Here is a 25061-nt window from a genome sequence, read left to right as displayed (position 1 = left end):
GCGCTAACCGACTGAAGTACATGATTTATGAAATACAGTTATTTATTAAATCACCGACATTTATAATAAGATATATTTTTGTATTTTTAGATTTTCCTATAAGAGAAATGACCTATTATCACTTAAGGTCTGAAAAAATTTACCGTTAGAGGGGGCTACTTTGCACTTTTTTTAAATGAAAAATCTGCCCTTAATAAAGTTTCCTCACAACATTTTTGTAACACTACAGAATAAAGTAAATTTTATATTTCTTTATATTTTTATTTAGTACTTAAGGACATATTACATATAAAATAAGAGATTTACATACACACTACTCTTCTAAATATTTACATAAACACTACTCTTCTAACATAAACAATTATTTATTTTAATTTTATTTTATGAATAATAAGAAACACATTTAACAAAATCTAATCTTGTAATTTGATTTGATCGAAATCTATGAACAATATCTACTAAAAAATTTAATTTATTTTTAACTTTTGCATCTTTAATTCTTGCTGGAACATATAAACTCTGTATTTTGATATAAGTATCAATCTGAAATTCTTTCAATTTTTCTATAAAAACGTATATAGCAGGATGCGACGAATAAGGTGAAGAATTAAATCTAGAGTGAAATGACTCACATGCATTAGTTGTTTGAAATATTGATGGACTTCCATCTGACCACATAGTAGGAGGAAATTGTGAATCTTTATCTATATAAACATCTAATAAGTAATCGGCGTATTTGTCCAAAGTTGCATTTACTGGTTTATAACACATTAAGTCAAACACAAAACAATCTTCCAATTCATCGGGATTTAGATATGTTATTCCAAATGTATGCTTTATCCACCTTCCAATTTCCGAATCTCTATTATTGAATTCCGAAATCAAACAGAGAGCTTGTATTTTTCTAAACCAAGCTTGGTGTAAATGAAATCTACAACCATTTATTTTTATATTTGGCCATGTAAAATATAGAGCGTTATGTATGGCTTTTTCGAAATCCACATATACCTCGCTTGGTTTGAAAATCACATTAAATTGATTAAACATCTTAGATCTTAATAAAGAAAATAAATTGATATATGTATCAGTAGATTTCGAAGGTAGTAAACAATACGCAAGTGGAACATAATGACCGTTTTTAAACCCGTGTATGGTAAACATTTGTAAAAAATATTTTGCGGAATAAGAAAATGTACCGTCCATGTAAAAAATGTTCATATCACACATTACACGAATGTTACTGTCACAAGAAAATACAATAATATTATGTTCAGGACTGTTAATGTACAAAAAGCATTCACCTTTTCCTGTTTTATGATTTAATTTTTCCACTGCACTATGCACTTCCGTTATATTTTTAGGTAGTGGTCCTGGTAACAACTTGCACCTATAATTATAAATATTTCTTCGTACATATTCTACATCGGTCGTTGTCATGGTCTGTGGCAAATTGGAACTCAATTCCCTGCGAATAATCTTCGATGGTTTTTCGGATATATCATCCTCTGCCTTGCGTTTACAAGAATTTGAAATTATTGTCCTATTTAATTTCTTCTCGTCTGCTTCGTAGTTGTGATTTAAATTTTTTCTCGAAATTGTAAATTCAGGACCAACAGTAAATACGTTGGCAGAACATTTTACATTCTTTTTCACGTACCTCCAATACAATTCTCCACTTTTCAAAACTTTATCGTTAAATAACGCAAAATTTTCTAAGATTAGAAGAGTTTTACCACGCGAACTTTTCACTATTTGAGCCATTTCAATAATAATAAATAATAAATAATAATAATAAATAAATAAAATAAAATAAATAAATAATAATAAAAATAAAGTACCTATAAGACACAACAACTGAATTTGATCTTAGGTAAGAAAACTAGTCAACCCTCTATCTACTGGGTATTTCCAAAATATGTTAAGTACCTACTTAAAAATCTATCAACTTTCCCTCTATTGGGTTATTTTATGACTCGACCTACCTGCACTTCTTAGCGCCGAAAATACATGTCGGATTATCTACCCTTCTTGGTCAGACAGGTAAAGAAGGATGGTTAGCGCCCAAATTACACCCGCCGGATTCTACATGTACTACATTTTTGGGGTTTTACAGTCTTCTTAACGGAGATTCAGGTTGTTTAGTGGATTTTGTCCATTTCTTTCTGTGGTCAAAATTAAGAGCTACTTTGTATATATTTTCTTGATAACACATAGTCCAAATGGACTATGTACTGCTTATAAAAAAATAATTTCCAGAAAACAAAAATATTAGAATGTGAATAATGTTCCGAAGCAACACTATCATACTTTTTAACAAACATTTTGAGAATTTGAAAAAGTTTTAAAATTACAATAAATTTACTCAATTTGTTGGCCATTCGAATTTCCCACTAACAATTTTGTAGCTGTAAAATGCACAAGGAATATATACAAGACCTTACTACTTGTAGTTTCTGATAATTTTTTCAAACGCTCAGTCTATAATTATTATAATTTTATATCAACAATTTCATAAAAAGTGTAGTTATTATTGTTATTTTATTTAATATTTCTATTCGATATTTTCTAATAAATTCATTAACTAAAACTTTGAGTGTTTTATTTAGTTATCTAATATGAAGGATGCAATTACCTCAGAGCAAAACTCCGTGATTCCTGACGTTTATGCCAAAATCTAATATTTTTTTTATTTACATTCATTTATTTCAATTTATTCATAATGTACTTCATAACTTCACATTGTATTGTAAATCCAAATTTTAACTCATCCTACTCTATTTATATTAAAATCCGTCTGTTTACAATTTAACTGAAAGTCCAAGTATTAGGTAATGCTATAAGATGTTTATTGCTCAACCGACCTCTGACCTATTAGAACCTTCATGCTAAAAAATTATCAACTAGGTATCTTTAGAATTATAAGCAACAAATAGATTTAGTAAGTTCCGAATATCGACGACGGCATTTCTTCAAGAACGAGCATATTGCACAATTGAAGAATTCTACAATGTCATTAAATGAATTATTAGTACGATATTGTATTATGATACATTTAGTATATTTCATCTCGTTACGTTTAAAATATTAGTATAGTTGGAACTTTTTACAAGTTATTGTTTTTGATTTGATCAAATATATTAATACACATAAATCAACTGAAAGTTAAAAAAAATACATACAAAATAGCCAGGACTTATTTTTTCGCCTCTTCAAAATATCATCAAAATATGAATGTTTCAAAAATACATTCATGACCGAGGTTCTGAAATCGCAAATTCATATTATTTCAGTCACCAAAGGAAAGTATATATATTTTATATACCTGTGTGCAAGGATCCTTCTTTCTATCCCAAATTTAAGTGATTAACAGATTAATGAAAACTTATTTGTTTCATTTGCTAATGCTACATGAACTCATTACAAAAATCTTTTTTTATACATTGAAATTAGTGACAAATAGTTAGTACTGATTAAGTTTATTTTCGGTTCGAGATGAATACATGCTATAACATTATTAGAAACATGATATTTCAAAATACGCCCTATCTATCTATTGTAAAGATTCCTATCGAATAGGTAATTTGTGTCACTTTCGTAATAAAAAGTAAAGTCGACAACATTGTACTGTCGGTTCGAATTTCGAAGATAAAGAAAACTTCACATTTAGTTGGGATCTTTCAAAAAAAATTATTTGTTAAAAATAGTGCTGTTTATTTCAGATGGCACTAAACTACGGGTCATTTTTATGAAGAACGAGCGTAAAAGTAACTAGATAGCGTGCAAAATTGCCTCAAATGGTTTTAACATTGTCACTGTCACTGTCACTACTATCCTATTCTTTATACAATGCTACTATCCTATTCTTTATACAATGCTACTATTCTATTCTTTATACAATGATCGTATCAAGGTGGCCAGGTTCAACTCATGATGCCACAATTTTTCAAAATAGTAGGCTTTGTCATCAATTCGAGCAAAGGCTTTTCGAAAATTGTTTATTATTAGGTGATAGTGGATATCCATTGAAGATAATTAATTTTCATTTAGTGAATTACAGTTATATATTTCTACAATTCAAAAATAAATAACCACTTTCAAATTTCAGAATTATTAACACAGAAACACTATGGAAAGACAGTATGGAGTTATGAAAAGGTTTACAGCTTTAGCTTTGGGGCTAAGGCTAAAGTTGGAAAGTGCTATCCTACATAATATTTGTATTGATGAAAACGAAGAACTGCCACCAGACAATATTGAAAACGTGGATAATTTCATTCAAGATAGGCAAATTAATTTAAGAAATGAGAATTATGAACATTTTCAACTCGGGAATTGATAGTCAATAACTTTTTCAATAATTGAATAAAAAAGCAATCTTTGATTGGAGGAATAAAAATACAAAATTAAAGTTGTTGGTTGAATATATTATTCTCAAGTTTTGGAAAAAAATTGAATAATATTTGAGAGAAAAGAGAACATTTTGAAAATTCAATGTCGCATCTATATATATATATATATATATATATATATATATATATATATATATATATATATATATATATATATATATATATATATATATATATATATATATATATATATATATATATATATATATATATATATATTATTGTTATGGTATGATAATGTGTAATGTTTATTTTTATAAATTTTTTTTTAAATAAAATCAGATTTTAATTTGGGCGCCAATAATTATTTGAATTTATTTATTTTATTATGTTATTATTATTTTTTTTTATTCTCAGGGTATTATATTGTGAGGTCAAATTAAAAAATTTTATTGCGATGAATTGTTATGATTATAAGGTCAGATGATAATAGTTTTAAGACCGGGTCTGTTCTTTATAATGAATAAAATATTCAAATATATACAATTTCTTATCTAGCTATTACAATTATTTTATTTTACAAACATTCATTCATTCATTCATACTCGTAATTACACTCATAAAACTAAATTATATGGAAATGTGAACTCAAATATTATATACTAAAAGAAATACTTAAACTTAATAGAAAAGTTCCTCAAGTGTTTGTTATGTTGTATTTTTAATTTTTTTTTTTTTTTTTAATTGGAAATTGTTACGGCCTTGCAGAATAAACAGATACTCCGCTGTAGTTCCACTCCTTTATCTTGGAAATTGTCCCTTTGTGAGTATTCTCACTTATTTCACTTTATTTAATTGTTTTCACTAATTTCTTATTACTACACTTATACAATTATTAATTATCAATCCTTTGAATATTTTATGCCTTTTTTATCAAGATTTTAATTTTTTAAATTTCAATTAAAATTATTTTACTCTTTTTTTTTCTTGCCAAAAATATTTTCTCCCGTTGTTGATTCTTTTCTTAATTGTTTTTTTTTAACCAATGATATTTATTTTAAAAGTTAGTTACTAAATTGTCATTTCTAAATTTTTAAATTATTGTGACTTTATTCTATAATTTCTTTGTTGTATTTATTTCATTCCTATGTTATTAATTTTATCATTGCAGTTGTCAAAATTTTTATATTTTATCATTTATAACCTTAAAATTTATGTTGGTATGTCACATAAATTTTTGAAGTTGGTGCTCCTGTTTTTATCTGTCAATTTATGCATTAAATTCTTTGATTATACAGGATTTGTCAAAATTAAATAATAATTTAGAATATAGTGTTGGCCAAAACTTAATATAAAGAATGTTATTTATTTTATTGTGATAAACTGCTCTAAGTAACCGAATAACAGAACTGAACTTATTGCTTTATTTATATCTTATTATTATTTAATAATTTATTTTGGATATATTCATACCATAACAACATTGCCAAAATTTGTTTTCTTGATTTATTTTATTTATAAAAGAAATAAGAAAACCAAATTTTAATTCTTCTTTATAAGTTGTTCTCAGTTATTGTCTTTTATTCCAATAATTATTTTGTGATAAATTCCCAGTTATAATTTTTTTAGTATTAATGAAATATCAATAAATTTATCAGTCATATACTTTCGTTTTATGTATAAAATCTATATAACTGATTAACATGGAAGATTCCTCTTATTCTCTCACTAATGGCATCTTTCAAAATAGTCTCAAGATGAAAATGATGTTCTTTTATATTTTTGGAAAAAATCAAAATGATATCCACATAATGAAGAACAAATGATTCATACTTATTTAATATTTTATTTAGTGCCCTTACTAATGAACTACATGCACTTTGTACACCAAATGGCACAATACAAAATCTATAGATTTCTCCGTCTATGGAAAAAGCTGTAAAATCCCGACTATCCTCATGTAAAGGAATCAACCAAAAACTATGTTTTAAGTCTAGTCTTGAAAATATAGATGCTCTTGTTATACGTCCCAAAATAGATTCAACTGACATAGGTGCTTCATATTGAGGTTTTGAAAATTTATTTATATTTCTTGCATCTAAACAAAGTCTCAATTCTCCATTCTTTTTTAATATCACAACAATAGGATTAATGTATTGTGAGTTGCTTCTTTCTATTATTTAATTTCCCAATAGTTCTTTTATGCATTTTCTCACTTGATCTTTATACTTGTATGGAATAGGATAAGTTTTAGCTTTGAAATTCTTAATATCTTCATTGACTTCTATTTTATGTACATAATCTTTCGCAATTCTATTTTTCTTTGAAAATAAATTATTATATTTATTCATTAACATTTTTATTTCTTCTTTTCTGTCCTCTGGACAATCCAATATAACTTCATCTACCCCTTCTTCTTCATCATCATAATTTTTATTCAATTCTTCCTTGTACATATTATTAACTACTTTACCTTCTTCCTTCAAAGCTATTATTTCAAAGTTAATCCATGTTCCATCCAATTTTAATCTTCTTTCTTCAATATCTATTATAGCTTTATGTTTTTCTAGCACATCATATCCTATTATTATTTCTGTCTCAATATCTGGAGCAATTAATACTTTTAAATTAAATTCTTTTCCCTTAATATTAGCGTTTATATTTATTAATCTATTAATTTCACATATTTTCTTTGAATTAGCACCTATTAAATTTATTTTTGGGATTTTAATAATTTTATTTGTAGGAATATTTAATTTATCAACAAAATTTTGATTAATCAGTGATGCTTCTGATCCAGTATCAATAAGTAATTTAGCTTCTAAATTGTTAATTAGCCCATTTATAATAATTAAACTATTATTCCCATCTGTGTCTAAATTTTCATTTATTTCTATAAATTCATTTGGATTTTCATATTTACAAATATATAGATTTTGTTTATTTGATGTGTGCGTATTTAAAAATTTTCATTGTCATTTATTTGTTCAGTTGTCTGTCTTGTATTTTCCCTATATATTTGTGCTGTATGTAATCTTGTCTCATTTATATTTGTTACACCATCATCTCTGCTTTCTGATCTATTTCTTCTATCTTGATTGATTCTTTGAAAATTTACTCTTCTTGTCTCTTGATCTCCATTTCCTCTTTGCATATTTCCTTCAGAATTTCTACTCTCCATTCCTCTATATTGTCTATTGTTCCTGTCATTATAATTATTTTGTCTGTTTGAATCATTGTTGTTTCTATTGTTAGTATTAGTATTGTAGTTTCTGTTATTGTAATTATTGTTATTATAATTATTGTTATTATTAATTTGTACATTATTATTATAATTTCTATTATTATTAAATCTATTATTTGTCCAATTGTTATTTTGATTGTTGTTTCTCTGATTATTTTCATTGTTTCTATAATTTGTTCTTATATTTTGTTGTGAATTTTCATGTCTGATCAAATTTCTCTCTACTCTTTGTAGATACATAGATAATTGATCCAATTTTCTTATATTTTGTATTGCAATGGTCTCAGCCAATTCTGCCTTGAAATGTCTTGCTATGAACATAACGATTTCCTCCTCAGGGATTGGTGGTTCCAGATATTGTGTCATCGCATGTAGTTGGATTGCATAATTGTTTAAACTATTGCTTCTATTTTCATCAAACTTTCCGAAATATAATTGTTCCCTGATGGCTGATTGAGTATTTTCCCCCCATAAATATTGTAAAAATGCCGTTTCAAAATCTTGAAATTCCGACATATCTTTTTCCCTGGCAGAAAACCATATTAACGCATGATTTTCTAAATGATCTCTTATTATTTCCTTTATGTCTTCAATATTATTTATTCCTCTTATTCGATTTTTCAAAATTCTTATGAATATTTTTGGATGCAGTTTTTTAATATTTCCATCAAATTTTTGACTAGTTGCTCCATAAATTGTTTTTACTCCTCCAACATATTCCATACTCATTCCTTTTTTCTCAATTTGTTCTATTTTTCCTTGTATGTTCTTTATCTCCATTTTAAATTCCCTTTTTGTTTTATAATTCTCTTCTTCTGCTATCTTAAAATTCATTTTTATTTCTTTGTTCATCTTTTCCTCCATATCTTGTATATTTTTATTCGTTTTCATTATTTCTCTATCTAATTCCTTTATCTTCTCAGTATTTATTTCTATTTTCTTACTATTCCCACCTATTTCCATTTTTAATTCATTTTCATTTTTCTTAATATTTTCCATTTCTCTAGATTGTATTTCTTCCACTTCCATTAATCTTCCTAACATTTCATCTCGAATTTCTTGTTTTGTCTCTTGTATTTTGTTTTCAGCATAGCTTCTTACTTCTTCCAATTGTTTTCTCATATCTTCTATTTTCTCTTCCATTTTTTGACTATTTGTATTCATTTCTCGTTTTATTTCTTCTTTAGATTCATCCATTTTTATTATCATAATCTGGAACATACTCATTATATCCATCCTCTCTTTCTTTTTCTGTGAATTTTCTGCTGTTTTATTTTCTATCATTTCTTCTGTTTCAGTTCTCTCTGTTTCTTCATTATGGTCTTGTTCCATATAATGTACTTGGAAATCACCCATTCCATGTCTCCTTTCTTCTTCATCTGATTCTCCTTCTGCTCTTATTTGTTTCCCATCTCTAAGTGTCATTCCTTTTCCCATTTTTCTTGTTTAAATTTGTTGTTACTGTAAACTCTTCAATGCCAAATTTTGTTATGTCCAATTTTTTTTATGCCCAATTTTTATATATGCCCCACGTTGGGCGCCATTATTGTTATGGTATGATAATGTGTAATGTTTATTTTTATAATTTTTTTTTTTTTAAATAAAATCAGATTTTAATTTGGGCGCCATTAATAATTATTTGAATTTCTTTATTTTATTATGTTATTTTTATTTTTTTTTTTTATTCTCAGGGTATTATATTGTGAGGTCAAATTAAAAAATTTTATTGCGATAAATTGTTATGGTTATAAGGTCAGATGATAATAGTTTTAAGACCGGGTCTGTTCTTTATAATGAATAAAATATTCAAATATATACAATTTCTTAACTAGCTATTACAATTATTTTATTTTACAAACATTCATTAATTCATTCATACTCGTAATTACACTCATAAAACTAAATTATATGGAAATGTGAACTCAAATATTATATACTAAAAGAAATACTTAAACTTAATAGAACGGTACCTTAAGTGTTTGTTATTGTTGTAATATTCGTTTCTTCTATAATATAAATAAAAGAAATTTATAAAGGTTCTTCTATACTTTTATTATATTAGAAGTAAAACTACACAAAATGACTTGAATCTGAAAGTAACCATTTTTTTTTGACATAATAATCATCCTTGCCAACTTAATTGCTGGGTTACATTCAGTAATTTTTTACAACAGTTATGTTGTATTTTTAATTTTTTTTTTTAAATTGGAAATTGTTACGGCCTTGCAGAATAAACAGATACTCCGCTGTAGTTCCACTCCTGTTCTTTTCCTTTTCCCAACTTCTTTATCTTGGAAATTGTCCCTTTGTGAGTATTCTCACTTATTTCACTTTATTTAATTGTTTTCACTAATTTCTTATTACTACACTTATAGAATTATTAATTATCAATCCTTTGATTATTTTATGCCTTTATTATCAAGATTTTAATTTTTTAAATTTCAATTAAAATTATTTTACTCTTTTTTTTTTCTTGCCAAAAATTTTCTGCCGTTGTTGATTCTTGTCTTAATTGTTTTTTTTTAACCAATGATATTTATTTTAAAAGTTAGTTACTAAATTGTAATTTCTAAATTTTTAAATTATTGTGACTTTATTCAAATAATATTATTCTATATTTTCTTTGTTGTATTTATTTCATTCCTATGTTATTAATTTTATCATTGCAGTTGTCAAAATTTTTATATTTTATCATTTATAACCTTAAAATTTATGTTGGTATGTCACATAAATTTTTGAAATTGGTGCTCCTGTTTTTATCTGTCAATTTATGGATTAAATTCTTTGATTATACAGGATTTGTCAAAATTAAATAATAATTTAGAATATAGTGTTGGCCAAAACTTAATATAAAGAATGTTATTTATTTTATTGTGATAAACTGCTCTAAGTAACCGAATAACAGAACTGAACTTATTGCTTTATTTATATCTTATTATTATTTAATAATTTATTTTGGATATATTTATACCATAACAATATATATATATATATATATATATATATATATATATATATATATATATATATATATATATATATATATATATATATATATATATATATGCATTATATATACTTGATACCTTTTAACATTTGTGTTGGGTAATTTGAAAACTTTTCCATTTTATTTTAAATTCCTAATCCTTAAAAACTTCTTTAATAATTGAAGCAGGATCAAAATTTTCATTTATTAATTTTTCTAACATTAAATTCGTAATATCTATTAGTTGTTCTTCTTTTCTTTTTTGGATCTCAAAAAGCTCTTTAGACTGAGCCATTTCTTGTTTGATAAGTTTTGCTTTAATCATTCTGTTTCCATTATTTCCTCATTCAGTCTGTCTCTGACAGCCTTTGGAATTGGCCTTCTTCTTGATAAGGTGTCTTTTTTGTTTGAGGAGTGTTTCCATGCACAATTGTCAAAAGTGCTGAAGGAGTTATAGTTGTTACTGAGCTGGTCTCGGCTTCTCCTTGCAGTAACTGTTCAGACAACATTTCTGTTTCACTCATTCCTGCAGCATCAACTTCCAATGACAATGGTATCATAATTGGATGGGCTGTAATGTCTTCCTCTATTTCTGTAACAACAAAAAACGACAAAAATATGATTAACAAGTATTAAACTTTTTCAAATAATCTGTTTACCTATGTTAAAATCTGGCTCAAAGTCACAGTCCTGGACGTTTCCTCTCCCGATCAAATACAACACCTCCTCCAAAATGGTATTTTCTTTATCCTCACTTGGCCCACCTCCCATGCCCATTACCTTATTCCTCAAATTATTTACATTTCTGAAAAAATATACTTGTAAAAAACCTCAATTTGATAAGCAGTGAAAAGAATATTACCTTTTAATGCGAGTATCGCTGTTGTAATCTTGTTCTAACAATAACCAAGCCGATTCTTTTTTTTTATTAATAATAAAGTCTGTTTTTTGCTTAGGATGATATTGTGCTTTTGCAATAAAGCAAGCAGCTTAACTTTGTCATTATCTATAAAATTAGCGCTTCTATTCCTCTTTTCTGCCATATTAAAACAAAACTAAATAAACTAGACAAGACCGAACTAAACCAAAACCAAGAAAGAACCATACTTCTTAGGTTGGTGCAACTCGATTCTGTTAGGACACGTACCTTTATATTGAGTATGTTTTGAAAATATTCAGTACAAATACTATAAAATAATAAATTAGTAGTTTCCTATATTTTTATTCATTTTCCAAAAATATTCATTCACAAAAATTTTGAATGCCCTGCCGAAAATCGATTATCAAGTAATTGTGCTTTTTTGAGTACAGCTTTCTTTTGTGCCTCGTCGAAACGATTCACCTGAAGATCTACTTCTCGACTAAAAGGACGCCTTTCTCCTGGAGCGTCTTCCTACAAAAAAATTTCATGGTATCAAGTTAAAAAATGATTTATTTCAAGATAAAATTAATACTCTATAAGTATATATGTTATTTGTAAACGAACAAATATTAACGTACTTTTTTCTTTTTCATTTTTTTGCGATGCATATCCACTAAACTCTCCTCTGGTCTTTTACATTTTCTCGCTATTTTTTCTTGCTGTTTATCTCTTCTGTTCATTTCTTTTAACTCGGCGATTTTTCTTATATCTACGTCTTCCTTGTTCTTTTCTTTTTTCTTTGCACGATCTGCTGGAGTATCTGTCCATGATGATCTAAATCATAATTCAAGTGTAATAACATAACATTTTTTTATTGAATTCATATATTTTTACAATAACAATGGTGCGCTTTCTCATACTAATCAATTCATTAATGTTGAACCGAATGAATTGTTTTCACATTAAAAGTGTCTGTGGAAATGCCTCGTAATTTGAATAACTCTTCCAATTATCGCTTTCAAGCATGCATATATGTCCTTGGAGGTCATTTCGAACTCCTATTGTTATAATTAAGACGTTTATTGTAGTGAATACGAAAGTTTTTTTATTGTTTCGGTCCTGTAATTGCAATATACTCGTTTTTTGTATTTTTCATCGTTTACAGTACCAAATAACAATGATGCAATGTCAGTTTTTGGCAAATAAATCATAGCCAACTCACAATTAATTGTTAGATGATTAGATATACGTACATAATCACGGTTTTGCTCAGAAAAATCAAAATATCTCAAGAATTAAAAATTTTAAGAAAGAGGATGCTTGATAGAAAAAGATGTTGGTAGTACTTTTCGATGCTCACATTTTTCAATTGAAAAAACCAAGAAAATAATGAATCAGTATTTTTATTCACCCCGTATCAGATTCAATGAATATGAACAAAGTGAATAATTTTCCGGAATTTTTACTACTATTCTTTTATTTTTTTTTACTTTACTGAAACACATTGATATCTCAAAGTACAAGGGAGGCACTAACTTTATCACATTAATCAATCTCCCTGTATGTAGGAACTAGTTTATGAACGTTTTGGTTGTGGGATTGCCTCAAATCAAAGTGTACACTTTTTAATTTAGCTTTCAAACACTTGAGTATTCATCATCAGGATATTAACTGAGGATTGTAATGTGTAGAATGTTTTTCCTTTCGAAAAAATTGTAAAATTCATAAGAATAATAAATCAATATTCAAATGTGTACGTGACATAGTTAATGGACTCCATATTTATGTCACGTGTCAATTTGAAATCTATTCTTCTGGCTAATCCATAACGAATATTGAATTACATTTCCTCCGAAGATGATATTCATCGACCTTTTTGTCGATTTCAACATCCCAAATGGCTCGCAATTGCAACGAGACGATTGTTAACGCTGATTAGTTTCAACTTTCTTGCGTCTCATCAGGGCGACAAAAAAATCTCTCGCTCATGATCAAATCCGAACTAAGACGACACCACCCAGCGCTGTTATTTGGTTCGTCTAGTTAATTATTATTACCCGTTGAAATTGATAATTTATATACATATATATATATATATATATATATATATATATATATATATATATATATATATATATATATATATGTATATATATATTATATTAGAACAACTTAACCAAAAAAATATGAGGAGTAGGAAATTCCAGATATTGGATTATGTCCACCAATTGCATAGATTCGCCCCATTGTGCATCGTCTATTAACTTGGTTATTCTCAATAAAAGACCCTGATAGTCTTGTCTTTTACTATGGCGCCTCGAGCTGTGAGAATACGATTAACAAATCCGTTTTCAGCCCCTGGGCCGAATCAATAAGGCACGCGATCGTAATGTGTCACAAAAAGAAGAATCATGTTTTTTAGAGCTTTTAGGCTTCATTCGATTCCGCTACGGATGTTTTAAATACTCGTACTCCCAAGTCTACGGATGTTTAGCGAGAGAGAAATATAGTATATCGCAATATCTTAACAGCAAGCGGAAATATCCTATTATTTATGTCGAGAACGATACTAGACAGTCTAGAGTCTAGACTAGAACTATCCTTAACCATATAAAACGAGTGCGTCGGCGCAACGTGAGTCAGTTGAGTCGAGCAATCGAAGCGATACGGTTGAAGTAGGATTTTAATTGTACTGCGAAGTAGTGATTGTGAAGGTATGCATTAGTTGGTGTCGTGCTCGTCCCATATCCATTTTTCAGTCTAAATGGGAAATTGCATATTTTTTATATAATGGAAAAGTAAACCATTGAGATTTGTAATCGAGCACTTGCTGTTTGTAAGGAGTTTAATTTTAAGAGACACTATGATACGAATCATAAGTCAAAATTCGCTTGTTACACTGAAAAAATAAGAATCGACACATTGTTATCTTTAAAATCTAAACTTCAAGGTCAACAATCGATGTTTACTAAAGCTAATACAGAGAGCGAAGATGCCCTGAAATCAAGTTTTATTATTGCATTAGAAATCTCGAAAAGATCACAAACCTTTCACTGATGGTAATTTTATTAAAGACTGTACGTTGAAAGTTGCCGATGTTTCATTTCCATCTCAAAAGTCATTAATGCAAAATATTTCGCTCTCAAAAAACACTTTTATTCAAGAATAAATGATTTACTCAAAATTTGGTTCTTCAACTGAAGGAGAAATTTAAGGAATTTACAAACTTTTCACTAGCTATGGATGAGAGCACTGATACTGTTGCTTGCTGTTTTTATACGAGACATTAACAGTAACTTTATTATTATTTCACCGAAGTTCGTTGGCTCAGTCGAGGAGTAGTTTTAGGAAGGTTTTTGCATTACGTGACCTATTCAAGGTTTCATGTCAGAAAAAGGCAAACCAATTGATTATGACAATGACTGGCGGATTGATTGTGCCTTTTTGGTAGATATGAATAAACACTCGACTGATCTGAATATAAAGTTACAGGGTAAAAGTCTGATTGTCACTCTAATGTATGTATATATTCAAGCCTTTGAAACAAAGTGGAAGCTGTGGGAAAATCAGGTAAAAAATCAAACTTTGAACCATTTCCGTCATTTAAAATCATTTGGCACAGTGAACCAAAAAAAACTGGATGAATATTCTCAACTGTGAAATTTGATTACGGAATTCAATAATCGTTTTGAAGACTTTCACAAAATGAATGAAATGGGATTCCCAATCTATTCAATTTTAAACCTTCACATGGAGTTGATAGATCTTCAATCGGACAGTATGTTGAAAGAGAAATTTAATGAGATTAGATAATTCCCAGAATTAAAAAAGCACGCATTCTCTGCATGTTTGGAAGCACCTATTTATGTGAGCATATGTTTTCAGTAATGAAAATAAATAAGAACAAACATCGCACAAGACATACGAATCAACATCTCCAATCAATCATTAAAATAATCACAACGAATATTATACCTGACATCAATGAGCTTGTCAAAAACAAGAGGAGTCAGGAATCTGGATCCTCGAGCTCAACATAATTACCTACCATATTTTATAACTTTGATATGATTTTTAACAACCGTATATTATATACTTATATAATTTAATAAATAAAATGTTATAATCATTCAGTTCATTTTTATTTATTGCCAATCCGTCCCACCTAAGAATTCAAAATTTAATATAAGGCCAACTGCAAAATTGAGTTTGACACCTCTGATTTATACTATCAGAAATTAATAGAAAATTCATTATTTTTCAAGTAGTTCCATTGTTATAACCGAAACTCTGAAGACATCATACTCCTATATTGCTAATCCCCGTAAGTGGAAGTGTTGCCCACTGAGAGACACAGCCATTACAATATTCTATCTCACTTGGTGTTTCATTGCCACGTGGTTAGCCTACAATTCATCAAATAGTAGTGTAGAATTATTTATTCCGTCAAACACACTATATGGACATCAAATAAAAACAAAAAAAAAATAATGTTCAATGTGGGCATCTTCTACACACTTCCGGAGTCTACAGAGGATATTTCTATAAGAGCATTCCAAGATTCTGCCTTATATTGTCACAATGGAAGTTTATTCTATCGACCTATTAGGAAAAATGTTATCAAGATGATTTCAACATAATTGTGTGGGGAGGGGCCCATCATACATGAACCACATGAAATTATTTTTGAGAAATTCTAAGTATCGCTGATTATTATCAAAAAATATGGACCTACTAAATTATTACCCACTATATCAATAAACAGCAATTTTACAACAAAAGTATCAACAACTCGTTGTTCATCTAGAAACCAACGAGTGTAGGCCAGTATTTCTGCATAATCCTCTACTTCCATAACATGCACTTTCTGGATGTGAAAGGGGTAAAGTTGCTCCTGAAGAATCATATGAATAGTTGTCGTTTGTTCTTGTTTAATTGTTTTAATTTTTTTCAGAATGTCTTTTTATGGCGAACGGTTTCCCTGGCACGATCTAAAAATCGACATATCTCCTAAACCTAAATCGATTAAAAAATTCATTTTTGCTATCTTTAGATTGTACAGAATGTTCCTGTAAAAGTTACGGATTGTTAACCATTGAGCATAAGTCATCCCTGGCTTTCAGATAGTAGCGTAGAATTAAATATTCATAGAGTTCGAATGTATAATAGAGAAAATATACTTAAATATAAGTCCTGATATCGTAACTTTAAATGCCTATAACTCAGAAACGAGGGGCCGTATGAGAATTTTTTTTACGTCACAGCATTATTTTTTCGTCATGTCACTCCTGAATTTTTGCGTTGAATTTTTATTTTAAAGTTTCTTATTTTAAATAATATACTACTTCACTACTTCTACAACTTTTACTGGTATTTTGTTTCCCATGATTTACATTCTACATGTGTCTTGTCAAAAACTCAATTTTTTTTACAACTGGACTAGTAAAGTTACTAAGACTAACACTTTAATAAGGACACTAAAAATACTTTTCTTAACACTTTCTCATAATTCTAAAAACACCTAGATCTTTTAGAATAACTGAAGCAAATATTTAATAATAATATAAACCCTAAATATTTTAAATTTATTACAATCAAGAGGTTTTTTAAATAAATCGGCAATATTATTTTCTGTGCTAACATATTCTAATTTATAATTCTCTTAGACCTTCTCAATGATAAAGTGGTAACGCACGTCTATATGTTTACTTCTTCTGTTCATTTGACAAGTTTTTATAATTTTTAAGGCACCCTAATTGTCTATATTTAGAGTAATTTTGACTCCTTGTTCTATAATATCTTTTATCAGGTACATTAACTCCTTTGTACAGTATACTGTTGCATCGGCAATAAGTCATCGGCTTCGGTGCTTGATAATGCGATTATTGACTGCTTTTTGGAACACCAAAGTACGGGAGCTTTCCATTGCTTCAAAAGTCAGCATCACATATTCATCACAAGGCAAAGGTTTCTTCATGTTTCTTCCTCTTCTGTCGACTTCATCTTGTTCTAAACTAGAATTTTCTCAATTTTCGCTTCCTTCATATATGCATTCTACGTCATTTTCATATTATCTGTTTCAATTTTATTTTCTATTGTGTTGTGTTCTTCCTGTTGCATATGTTGTTCAATCTCGTTTTCATTGTGTTCTGGATTTTCTTCTACTTTGGGTTTTATTTTCATTCAGATAATTTTATGATTTCATTCTTTTTCCCCTAAACTTTTGGTCAATATTTGTATCGAATAATAAGGATCTTACTTTTCTATTAATGCTCTATTCAATATTTTGGTCTTTCCATTAAGTTGGGGAGTATATGATATTGTCACCTCCATTACTATTCCTTTTTCTCTTTAATATCTCTTCAGCTCTTCATTTATATATTCTTTGCCATTGTCATAACTTATCTATTTTTGAGCATTGGAACGCCACTGTTTTGTTTTTTCTCTATTTTTAGCTCTGTTTTCCTCTGCTTAAAGTCTCGATATCAGGATTTTTAAGGTTTTTTCACTTTTTGAAGTAGATCCCCACGATGTCATATGCGATGACATGTTACCACTTTTGTCATACTCAAAAACCAAAAATTTTTGTGTAACACTTTTGTTCTTTTTTGTCTTTTTGAATATTTCTTTCAATTTCAATAAACTTTAAAATTTATTTGATGTAATTCCTTGGAAGCTATATTTAATATATTTGCTCTATCTTGGCCAGTCAATAAACGAATTAAGAAATAACCTATTGGCACCTTCCAACTACCATTTGATGTTACAGCCATGAAAAATAATACTTTAGTTGCATACGTGTCATCATTACTTTCACAATCATAGTCATTCCCTAAATCAACACTGTGCATTGAAATGCATCTTCGTGGTTGAAGAATTGCTCAACTTATTGGCAATTTTCTATAATACAGATATTTAACTATTTTATGATAAAATGATATTCTAATTTGACATAAACAATAAGAATACTGCACCAGCAAAGTAGCTTCAGTTTCTTGAGCCTAATCTATCTAATTTCGGTTTTGCAGTGACTATAACAATTTTGATTTTATTTCATCTGAATCTCGAACAAAGTTTAAAATTCTTCTAGTCCTTTTTGGTCTTTCAAATCAGTTGTTCGGATTTCAGAATCGTACTCGAACACTTTTCTTTTGGGTGTATAGTAACAGCTTTCTTCAACTGTGAAAAACATTTTGTTTCCATAAATAAAAAATAAATAAAATATAAAACCTAGATGTCGGCACTTTACAAAATCGTGTTCAAACGCAATTGAAAAATAAATAAAAATTATTATTTGATACAAAAAATTTATTATGCATGATTGTAAAAAAGTGATAATAATATTAGTACTATTTATTACCTTCATTTGAAACCTTGGTAAGCAATTGCAGTTCGTGGACAGATACAAATGAAATGGCAAAAAATGCGCGAGAATTGGAACTTACATCATCAACTTTGTTTATGTTTGAAACTACACTATCAATTTCAATGTCATTTTCATATGCATTGATCATTTCAAGTTCTTAGCTTCCGCAATATTATCATTTACACGCTTCTTTCCCTTTTTTCTTAATATTCGATCTTTTGAGGACCTGTTTTAAGTAATATTCAACTAAAAATTACATACATATATTATAATAGTCAAAATTTACAAGTATTTAAACTTAATTGTGTAATGAAATTCAATTACTCTTCGGTGCTTTTGGTCGACATAAGCAGCACATAGTCCATTTTTGGTAGTATAGTATTTGATACATAAACAACGATGAAAATTAAATTTACAATAGATCAGTTTCAATAACCTAACAATGTAATACACTTCACGTACACATGTAGTAAACAAACGATAGTTATTGTTTATTTCCTGCAATATTTCTATGTCTATGTTTCAATGATTATATCAATATCAATTTGTAACTAATAAATCAATCCAAATATTAAAACAAATAAATTTGATGTACAAACATAAAGTAAAAATTCGTACATAAACTGACGGTGTTAAGCATGTTCCATTCTCGGGCAAGCTCATAGCATTTCATGACAGTTGGTATGGGGAAAAAACGTTCCTACGTTACCGTGCCGACAATATTCATTTTCTCTCTCGTTAGGGACACTTTATCTATACTGCGCATGCTTCATGCACGCAAAAGATGTGCAGAACTAACTAAAGCGCTCGAAGGAGAGAGAGAACGATACACTATATATTTCACTTAGTAGGAACACCTTCCACTTATAGAAACTGTCCATTTAGGAATATTACATACATATATGCCTTAGACCACTAGTAGCAATTTAAGGGTATTAAATATATGTTTACAAGTACCGCAAAGAAATTATGCGCTTAAGATTAGAAACTAACTAACAAAATTTTCTCAAACATAAAATAAAAGTCCAAAATCTAACGTCAGTTAATTTTCTTTCAACGCTTTGCTACATCGTTCCAGTGTTGTAACTACAATGGGGCAAGAGTGTGCAGCGCACAAGGGCGCCTAAGCATGAGGGGCCCCGATGGGGCCTCCTACACTTTTAAACTGTATCCTAAAGATAGATATCACAATAGTTGGTCAAACTTTTGATTGGTTGGTCCGCCATTTAGGGGCTAGACCTTTGATTGGTCCATTTGAACTTATTTATGAGGAGGAAATTTAAAATTACTGGGGTTGACGTACCATCTGCCATGTTTAACAGACAAGGATAGGGCGGGGCCCCAAAATGGCGATTTTAGTATTTCTATCATACTAGGCTGTGTCTAATATCGCCACTGTCCATTATTTAGCCACTATATTTAAAACAAAATTTAGGCAACCGCTGTCTTACTATAAAATAGAACCGAAAAATATGAGAAAAGCAACCTGCATCTGGGATTCTCATTAAACCATATACATATAAGCGGAATCGGCATTTCAGCCCCTTTCCCTAGCAAATTGTGTTTGAATGTAGAATTCTCGTCGCTTCGTACTTCGTAAACTGCAACAGGTTAGTAAAAATAGCCTGTGTATATTTAGTGATGGTTGGTGGTTTGACTTAGTATAGTGTAACCAAGTTCCAATTTATTTTTAATGGTTTATTTTTTTAAAATTGAAGGAAATTCGTTCTTAAAAATTTTAAAAATAATATAGTCTAAATCAATCAATGTTTAGGAACGAACTTATCAAATTTTTTAAAATATTTACTATTTACTCGCCATATAATATATTCGTCCCAAAAATAAAATAAGTAAAAGCAATCAATGTATATGGTGGATTTTTTGTTTTTTTTTGTCAAACATTTTTTAACCCAAATTTGTAAAAGTGATTTTTACAGTTAGAAAAGGTGCTTTGCCTAAACTCCCTCGATATTTTTTTTCAGCCTACAACTTAATTTTTTTAACGCAAGTTTCTAAAAGTAATTTTTACATCTTAAAAAACTGCTAGTAGTGAGACATTTTTTCTGATATTAGTTTTAATTTCAGCAGTAAAATGGACCAAGCTGTCCCACCACCGTCGCCTAAAAAAATCCAAAAGCGGAGCAGAAAAACGAAAAATGAAAAGGCAAAAAGAAGGAAAAAATATGAAGTTACTCAAACTAGATACATTCTTTTCCAAGCCACTACCACAAAGTGAAAACAACTCGTTTTTACAAGTTGAAAACGTATCTGCTTCTGTTTTTACCTCTGAAATAATTAAGAGCCCAAACGAATGTGCACCAAGTTTACAGAATGATTCTTTAATAAATGAGAAATATTCTACTTCAAGCAAACCAAAGACTAATAATAACGACTTTGACAATAGTTTTATTCAACACAATGTGTAAATAATAAATAAAGTTTCAATGGATATTTGGGACAAAGAAAAGACAAAGTGATACCAGACCAAAATACCCAAAGCAAGAAAATAGATCATTCAATGAAGCCTAAACTACCAAATATGATCTGATTCCAAGGGTATGGCTTTGCTATTCTCTATCTCTAGATGGTGCTTACCTTGCTGTTTGTTTTCTGCAGACGATAATAAATGGCGAATAGGCTTAAGAGACTGGAAACATCTCTCTTTCTGAATTACTTCACACAGTAGTAACCAAGGGCATATACACTTCTCAGCCTTATTAAATTTGTGGCGAAAATATGAAACAGTAGAACGTGAGATGGAAAATAAAATATTATTTGGAGGAGGAGGAGGAGACTTTTTTAGTTTATATATTTTTGTCATTTTTTTAGAAAGTGATATTTGTTCCTATTTGTTTTCAATTTAAGTTTATAAAGATATTTGAAACGTAATAAATTTATTGTTTTATTTTATTTTATATTATAATTGTTCTTAGAAGAATCTTTTTGTATTTTTAAAGCAATAATTAGATTATAATTTGACACTTACAGAAGGGGCCAGAGAGGATCTCTGCATAAGGGCCCAAAATTTGTAGTTACGCTGCTGCATACCTCTGAATTCATTGCAATGTTGGTCGCGAATCTTTATTATATTTATGCACAAAGTACTTGAGGGAGAAACCAATACTACCTAAGAATCACCTGTCTTTCAAATACTTACTATAATAATAAAACGATACACTCAAAAAGCGATGTATCATCAGAAAATTCAGATAATATATGATTCCATAAACTCACCTGTCTGATAAATCTGGTGCCTCCTTAGCTCTAAATTGTCTTGGTCCCAAACCCAAATTAGCAGCTTTTGCAGCTGGCAACTCCAGCATCCATTCTTCCCTTATCGGTTCTGATGCTTTGGCAGGATTTAACATATCAATTTTCATTTTTAAAGCTCGTTCTTCTAGTTCCACATGAGCTTTAGATTGGTTATATCCAAAAGGAAGTGGCCCATATACATCTACATCTAATTCTTCAGTGAATTGTAATGGTTGATGATTTGAGTTGTTGGATAGTACAGGACTGATACATGTATTCTGAATTGAATCATCACTACTTTGTGAAACATTACGATTATTGCAACTAATAAAATGTGGTGGTAGTGCAGGCCCAACCATCTTTACGTTACTAATTTCATTTTCATACAATGTTAGTTGTAAATTGGATGTTGCTTCTTTGACGCCTTTCACTATATGAGGAGGTAAAGCTGGTCCTATAGGTTTCATATTTGGATGCTCTTCTAATTTATCTGTGATACTTTTAAAATTTGGAGGTAGTTCTGGACCTATTATTTTATTTTTCCTCTGAATATTGTCCGTTTTTAGTTGTGGTGGTAATTCTGGTCCCACTTTGGTATTATCTATTTGTAAATGTGGAGGTAAAACTGGTCCAAAGGACTTGCTTTCATTAGTTTCCTCATTTTCTCTATCTTTAAAATTTCTAGTAGATACAGTTTTGTATCTTACACCTCTATCTGAGTCTCCAGAATCAGAACCAGATGATTGGCTCATATCTTTAACAAAGAAAAATCCAATGTGCATAAAAATAAAACATTTTAAGAACAATAATATCTACTATTTAGTGAATAACATGATAGTAATATAAGTATAAATCAGCTGAAAAAGAATTGAATTGATACTGAGTGAGAAGTTAAAATGTAAATTTTTATGTAAATGGTAGTAATTATAACCATTTATAAACGTAAATATTTATCTCAGTTTATACTTTCTAACATTATATAATACTAATAAATTACTGATACATTGATAAAAGTTCCATTAAATAGTTTCCCCAACTTTTTGAATATTCTTCATTTCCATCATTCATTAACATAATTTTTATTTCCATTTTCATTCTTCCAACCTATCTATTGTATATATTTACTAATTTCTGCATTCTATTTCTTCAATTTGTAATCAATGCTACATCATACATGCATATCATCTTGTATCTTCATTTTGTCTCCTCTCACTTTAACTCTTTTTACTATGATAATTATCTAAATAAATAGAAACAAGCTAGGATCTTCCTCTAACTAACATATTCTTCAATCTCATCAAACTTACCATTATGTTTTTGTAATCACTTATTTTAAGTGATCAAAAAAAATTTTTAAATAAAGAAACAATTATTATTTAAACATCTTTTTAATTTTTCTAGTACTATATTTGACACTTTTTATAAGTCCTCCTGTTAAAATTCCTTTTAGACTTTGTCTTACAGATGATTTCCAAACTATGTCTGAAACACATTTTCTTACTATCTGCCCACAATCTGGATCATAAGCTATTGCCCTTAAAACATCTTCAGTGTCCTGCTTGAAATTACCCCTATTCCAAAACCTAGTAAGAGCTTTTTGTGGCCACCTTGGTAGCTGATTTAGATGATGTAATTTAGCTATGGGACTGTAATCTTGACTGCAAGATACAGCTTCATCTTGTGGTAATAAGCGTTTTTCATTTTTATCAGAATCTATTTTAGGTAAAGGTATATCCACATAGTCCTGTAATGTTTGTATAAATGGTTGGTATAGATTACGAAAATTTGTTAACTGGGGCCTAACAATGTTTTCAACCTTATTTTTATTTTCTCCAAAGGTCATCCGAAAGTCTCCATTATAGCTCAAATTTGATATGGTGTGATAAAATTCAAATTCTGTAAAGTTTTCTGGTAATATCAATAAAGCAGCATGAACTGCTGATTGAAGATTTAGTTGTAGAGCAGTTTCCAATTCTGCACTCAGTGGCTTTTCAATAATTTCTACAGGTTTATGTAACCTTCCTGCTAAATATAAATCTGACCATTCCAATAAATCTGTTTCTAGGTCGGTCGTACTAACAACACCATATTTTATATAAAAATCATTTATAGGAACTAGTGTATTAAAATAAACTTTAGCACCAAAGTTTTGTTGACAATGAGACACAAAATTATGCCCAAAATATTTCAACCCACTATAATCTGACGGATTCTTCTCTATATTTGATTCGTGCCACCTTGATGGATTATTAACGCAGAATATTAAATCAATCATATTATCAGAAGATGCATTTTGAAGTTGTTTTTTCACACCCGAACCATAAGCAAAACAAAAAGTTATATTTTGAGGAAATCTTGAGATAATTCGCTTATAAATTGGTGGTACTATAGCTATTTTGGTATTCATCACTCAATTTATACAAATACATCAGTAAATATTTCAAATAAAACATATAAATATTCCTTATTAAAATAACCTATAAAATTTACCTGTCATTCTTGCCAACTGCTAACTCCAAATATATGAAATATATTATATACTGAATACACTGTTTACACCACCACTACACCAATACACATTACACCACCACTACACCAACACATATTAGACTGTCTGACGCGCGTTTCGATAACCAAGTTATCGTCTTCAGGGACTGAGGGTAAACTGAACAGTGTTTTCAGTATGAATATCGCCAACGATTCCAGAAACTCCAAGTGAAAATGTACTGTCAGAATCACAGATCACCTGTATTGTTTTTGGTTAGAATTCAGAAGGCCAATTGAAAAAAAAATTATAAGAATTCAATATAACGAAATATAGTATGAGATGTACATATAAATTTAAATATCTTATTACGAATGTAGTATTTGCATTAATTAATATATTACTTTCCAGATCAATACGGAATATTAAAATATGGAGAAAATTACAAGTCTCAAAACCAGTGTCCAGCCAAGCGGCCTTAAAGGCACGAAGGCTATTTAGTGCACGTCCAAGAAAA

At 29.0% G+C, this 25061-nt stretch overlaps 3 protein-coding genes across 4 annotated transcripts; all 3 read right to left on the bottom strand.

Moving 5' to 3' along the window:
- Positions 1 to 381: 381 nt before the first annotated feature.
- Positions 382 to 1761, bottom strand: LOC130443111 (uncharacterized). Its single transcript, XM_056777580.1, has one exon. It carries the CDS (start codon positions 1759 to 1761, stop codon positions 382 to 384), a length of 1380 nt encoding a protein of 459 aa, XP_056633558.1.
- Positions 1762 to 11787: 10026 nt separating this feature from the next.
- Positions 11788 to 24687, bottom strand: LOC130442914 (GPALPP motifs-containing protein 1). 2 transcript variants are annotated; one of them, XM_056777320.1, is made up of 4 exons: positions 24550 to 24687; positions 22042 to 22813; positions 12080 to 12275; positions 11788 to 11972 (listed from the first exon to the last, which is right to left on the bottom strand). In XM_056777320.1, exons 1-4 carry the CDS (start codon positions 24554 to 24556, stop codon positions 11826 to 11828), a joined length of 1122 nt encoding a protein of 373 aa, XP_056633298.1. In that variant the 5' UTR covers positions 24557 to 24687; the 3' UTR covers positions 11788 to 11825. The 2 variants fall into 2 exon arrangements, with proteins under 2 accessions (XP_056633298.1, XP_056633299.1); XM_056777321.1 differs by lacking the exon at positions 24550 to 24687 and adding an exon at positions 23367 to 23469.
- LOC130442915 (phosphatidate cytidylyltransferase, mitochondrial) lies at positions 23429 to 24568 on the bottom strand. Its single transcript, XM_056777322.1, has one exon. The coding sequence runs from the start codon at positions 24464 to 24466 to the stop codon at positions 23432 to 23434; it is 1035 nt and encodes a 344-aa protein (XP_056633300.1). The 5' UTR covers positions 24467 to 24568; the 3' UTR covers positions 23429 to 23431.
- Positions 24688 to 25061: the final 374 nt, after the last annotated feature.

This window comes from Diorhabda sublineata, chromosome 4 (genome assembly GCF_026230105.1).
Source record: "Diorhabda sublineata isolate icDioSubl1.1 chromosome 4, icDioSubl1.1, whole genome shotgun sequence".
Taxonomy (NCBI): domain Eukaryota; kingdom Metazoa; phylum Arthropoda; class Insecta; order Coleoptera; family Chrysomelidae; genus Diorhabda; species Diorhabda sublineata.
Note: the sequence above shows the minus strand (reverse complement) of the source record. Positions and strands in the feature narration are given on the sequence as shown.

Bases quoted from the DNA above. Each gene is read 5' to 3' on its own strand.
- LOC130443111 (XM_056777580.1), bottom strand. From the start codon at position 1,761: ATGGCTCAAATAGTGAAAAGTTCGCGTGGTAAAACTCTTCTAATCTTA.
- LOC130442914 (XM_056777320.1), bottom strand. The intron at 12,276-22,041 runs GTGAGTTTATGG...ATTATGATTTAG, and splicing joins GCACCAGATTTATCAGACAG to ATCATCATGGACAGATACTC. The intron at 11,973-12,079 runs GTACGTTAATAT...ATTTTTTTGTAG, and splicing joins AAAAAATGAAAAAGAAAAAA to GAAGACGCTCCAGGAGAAAG.
- LOC130442915 (XM_056777322.1), bottom strand. From the start codon at position 24,466: ATGAATACCAAAATAGCTATAGTACCACCAATTTATAAGCGAATTATC.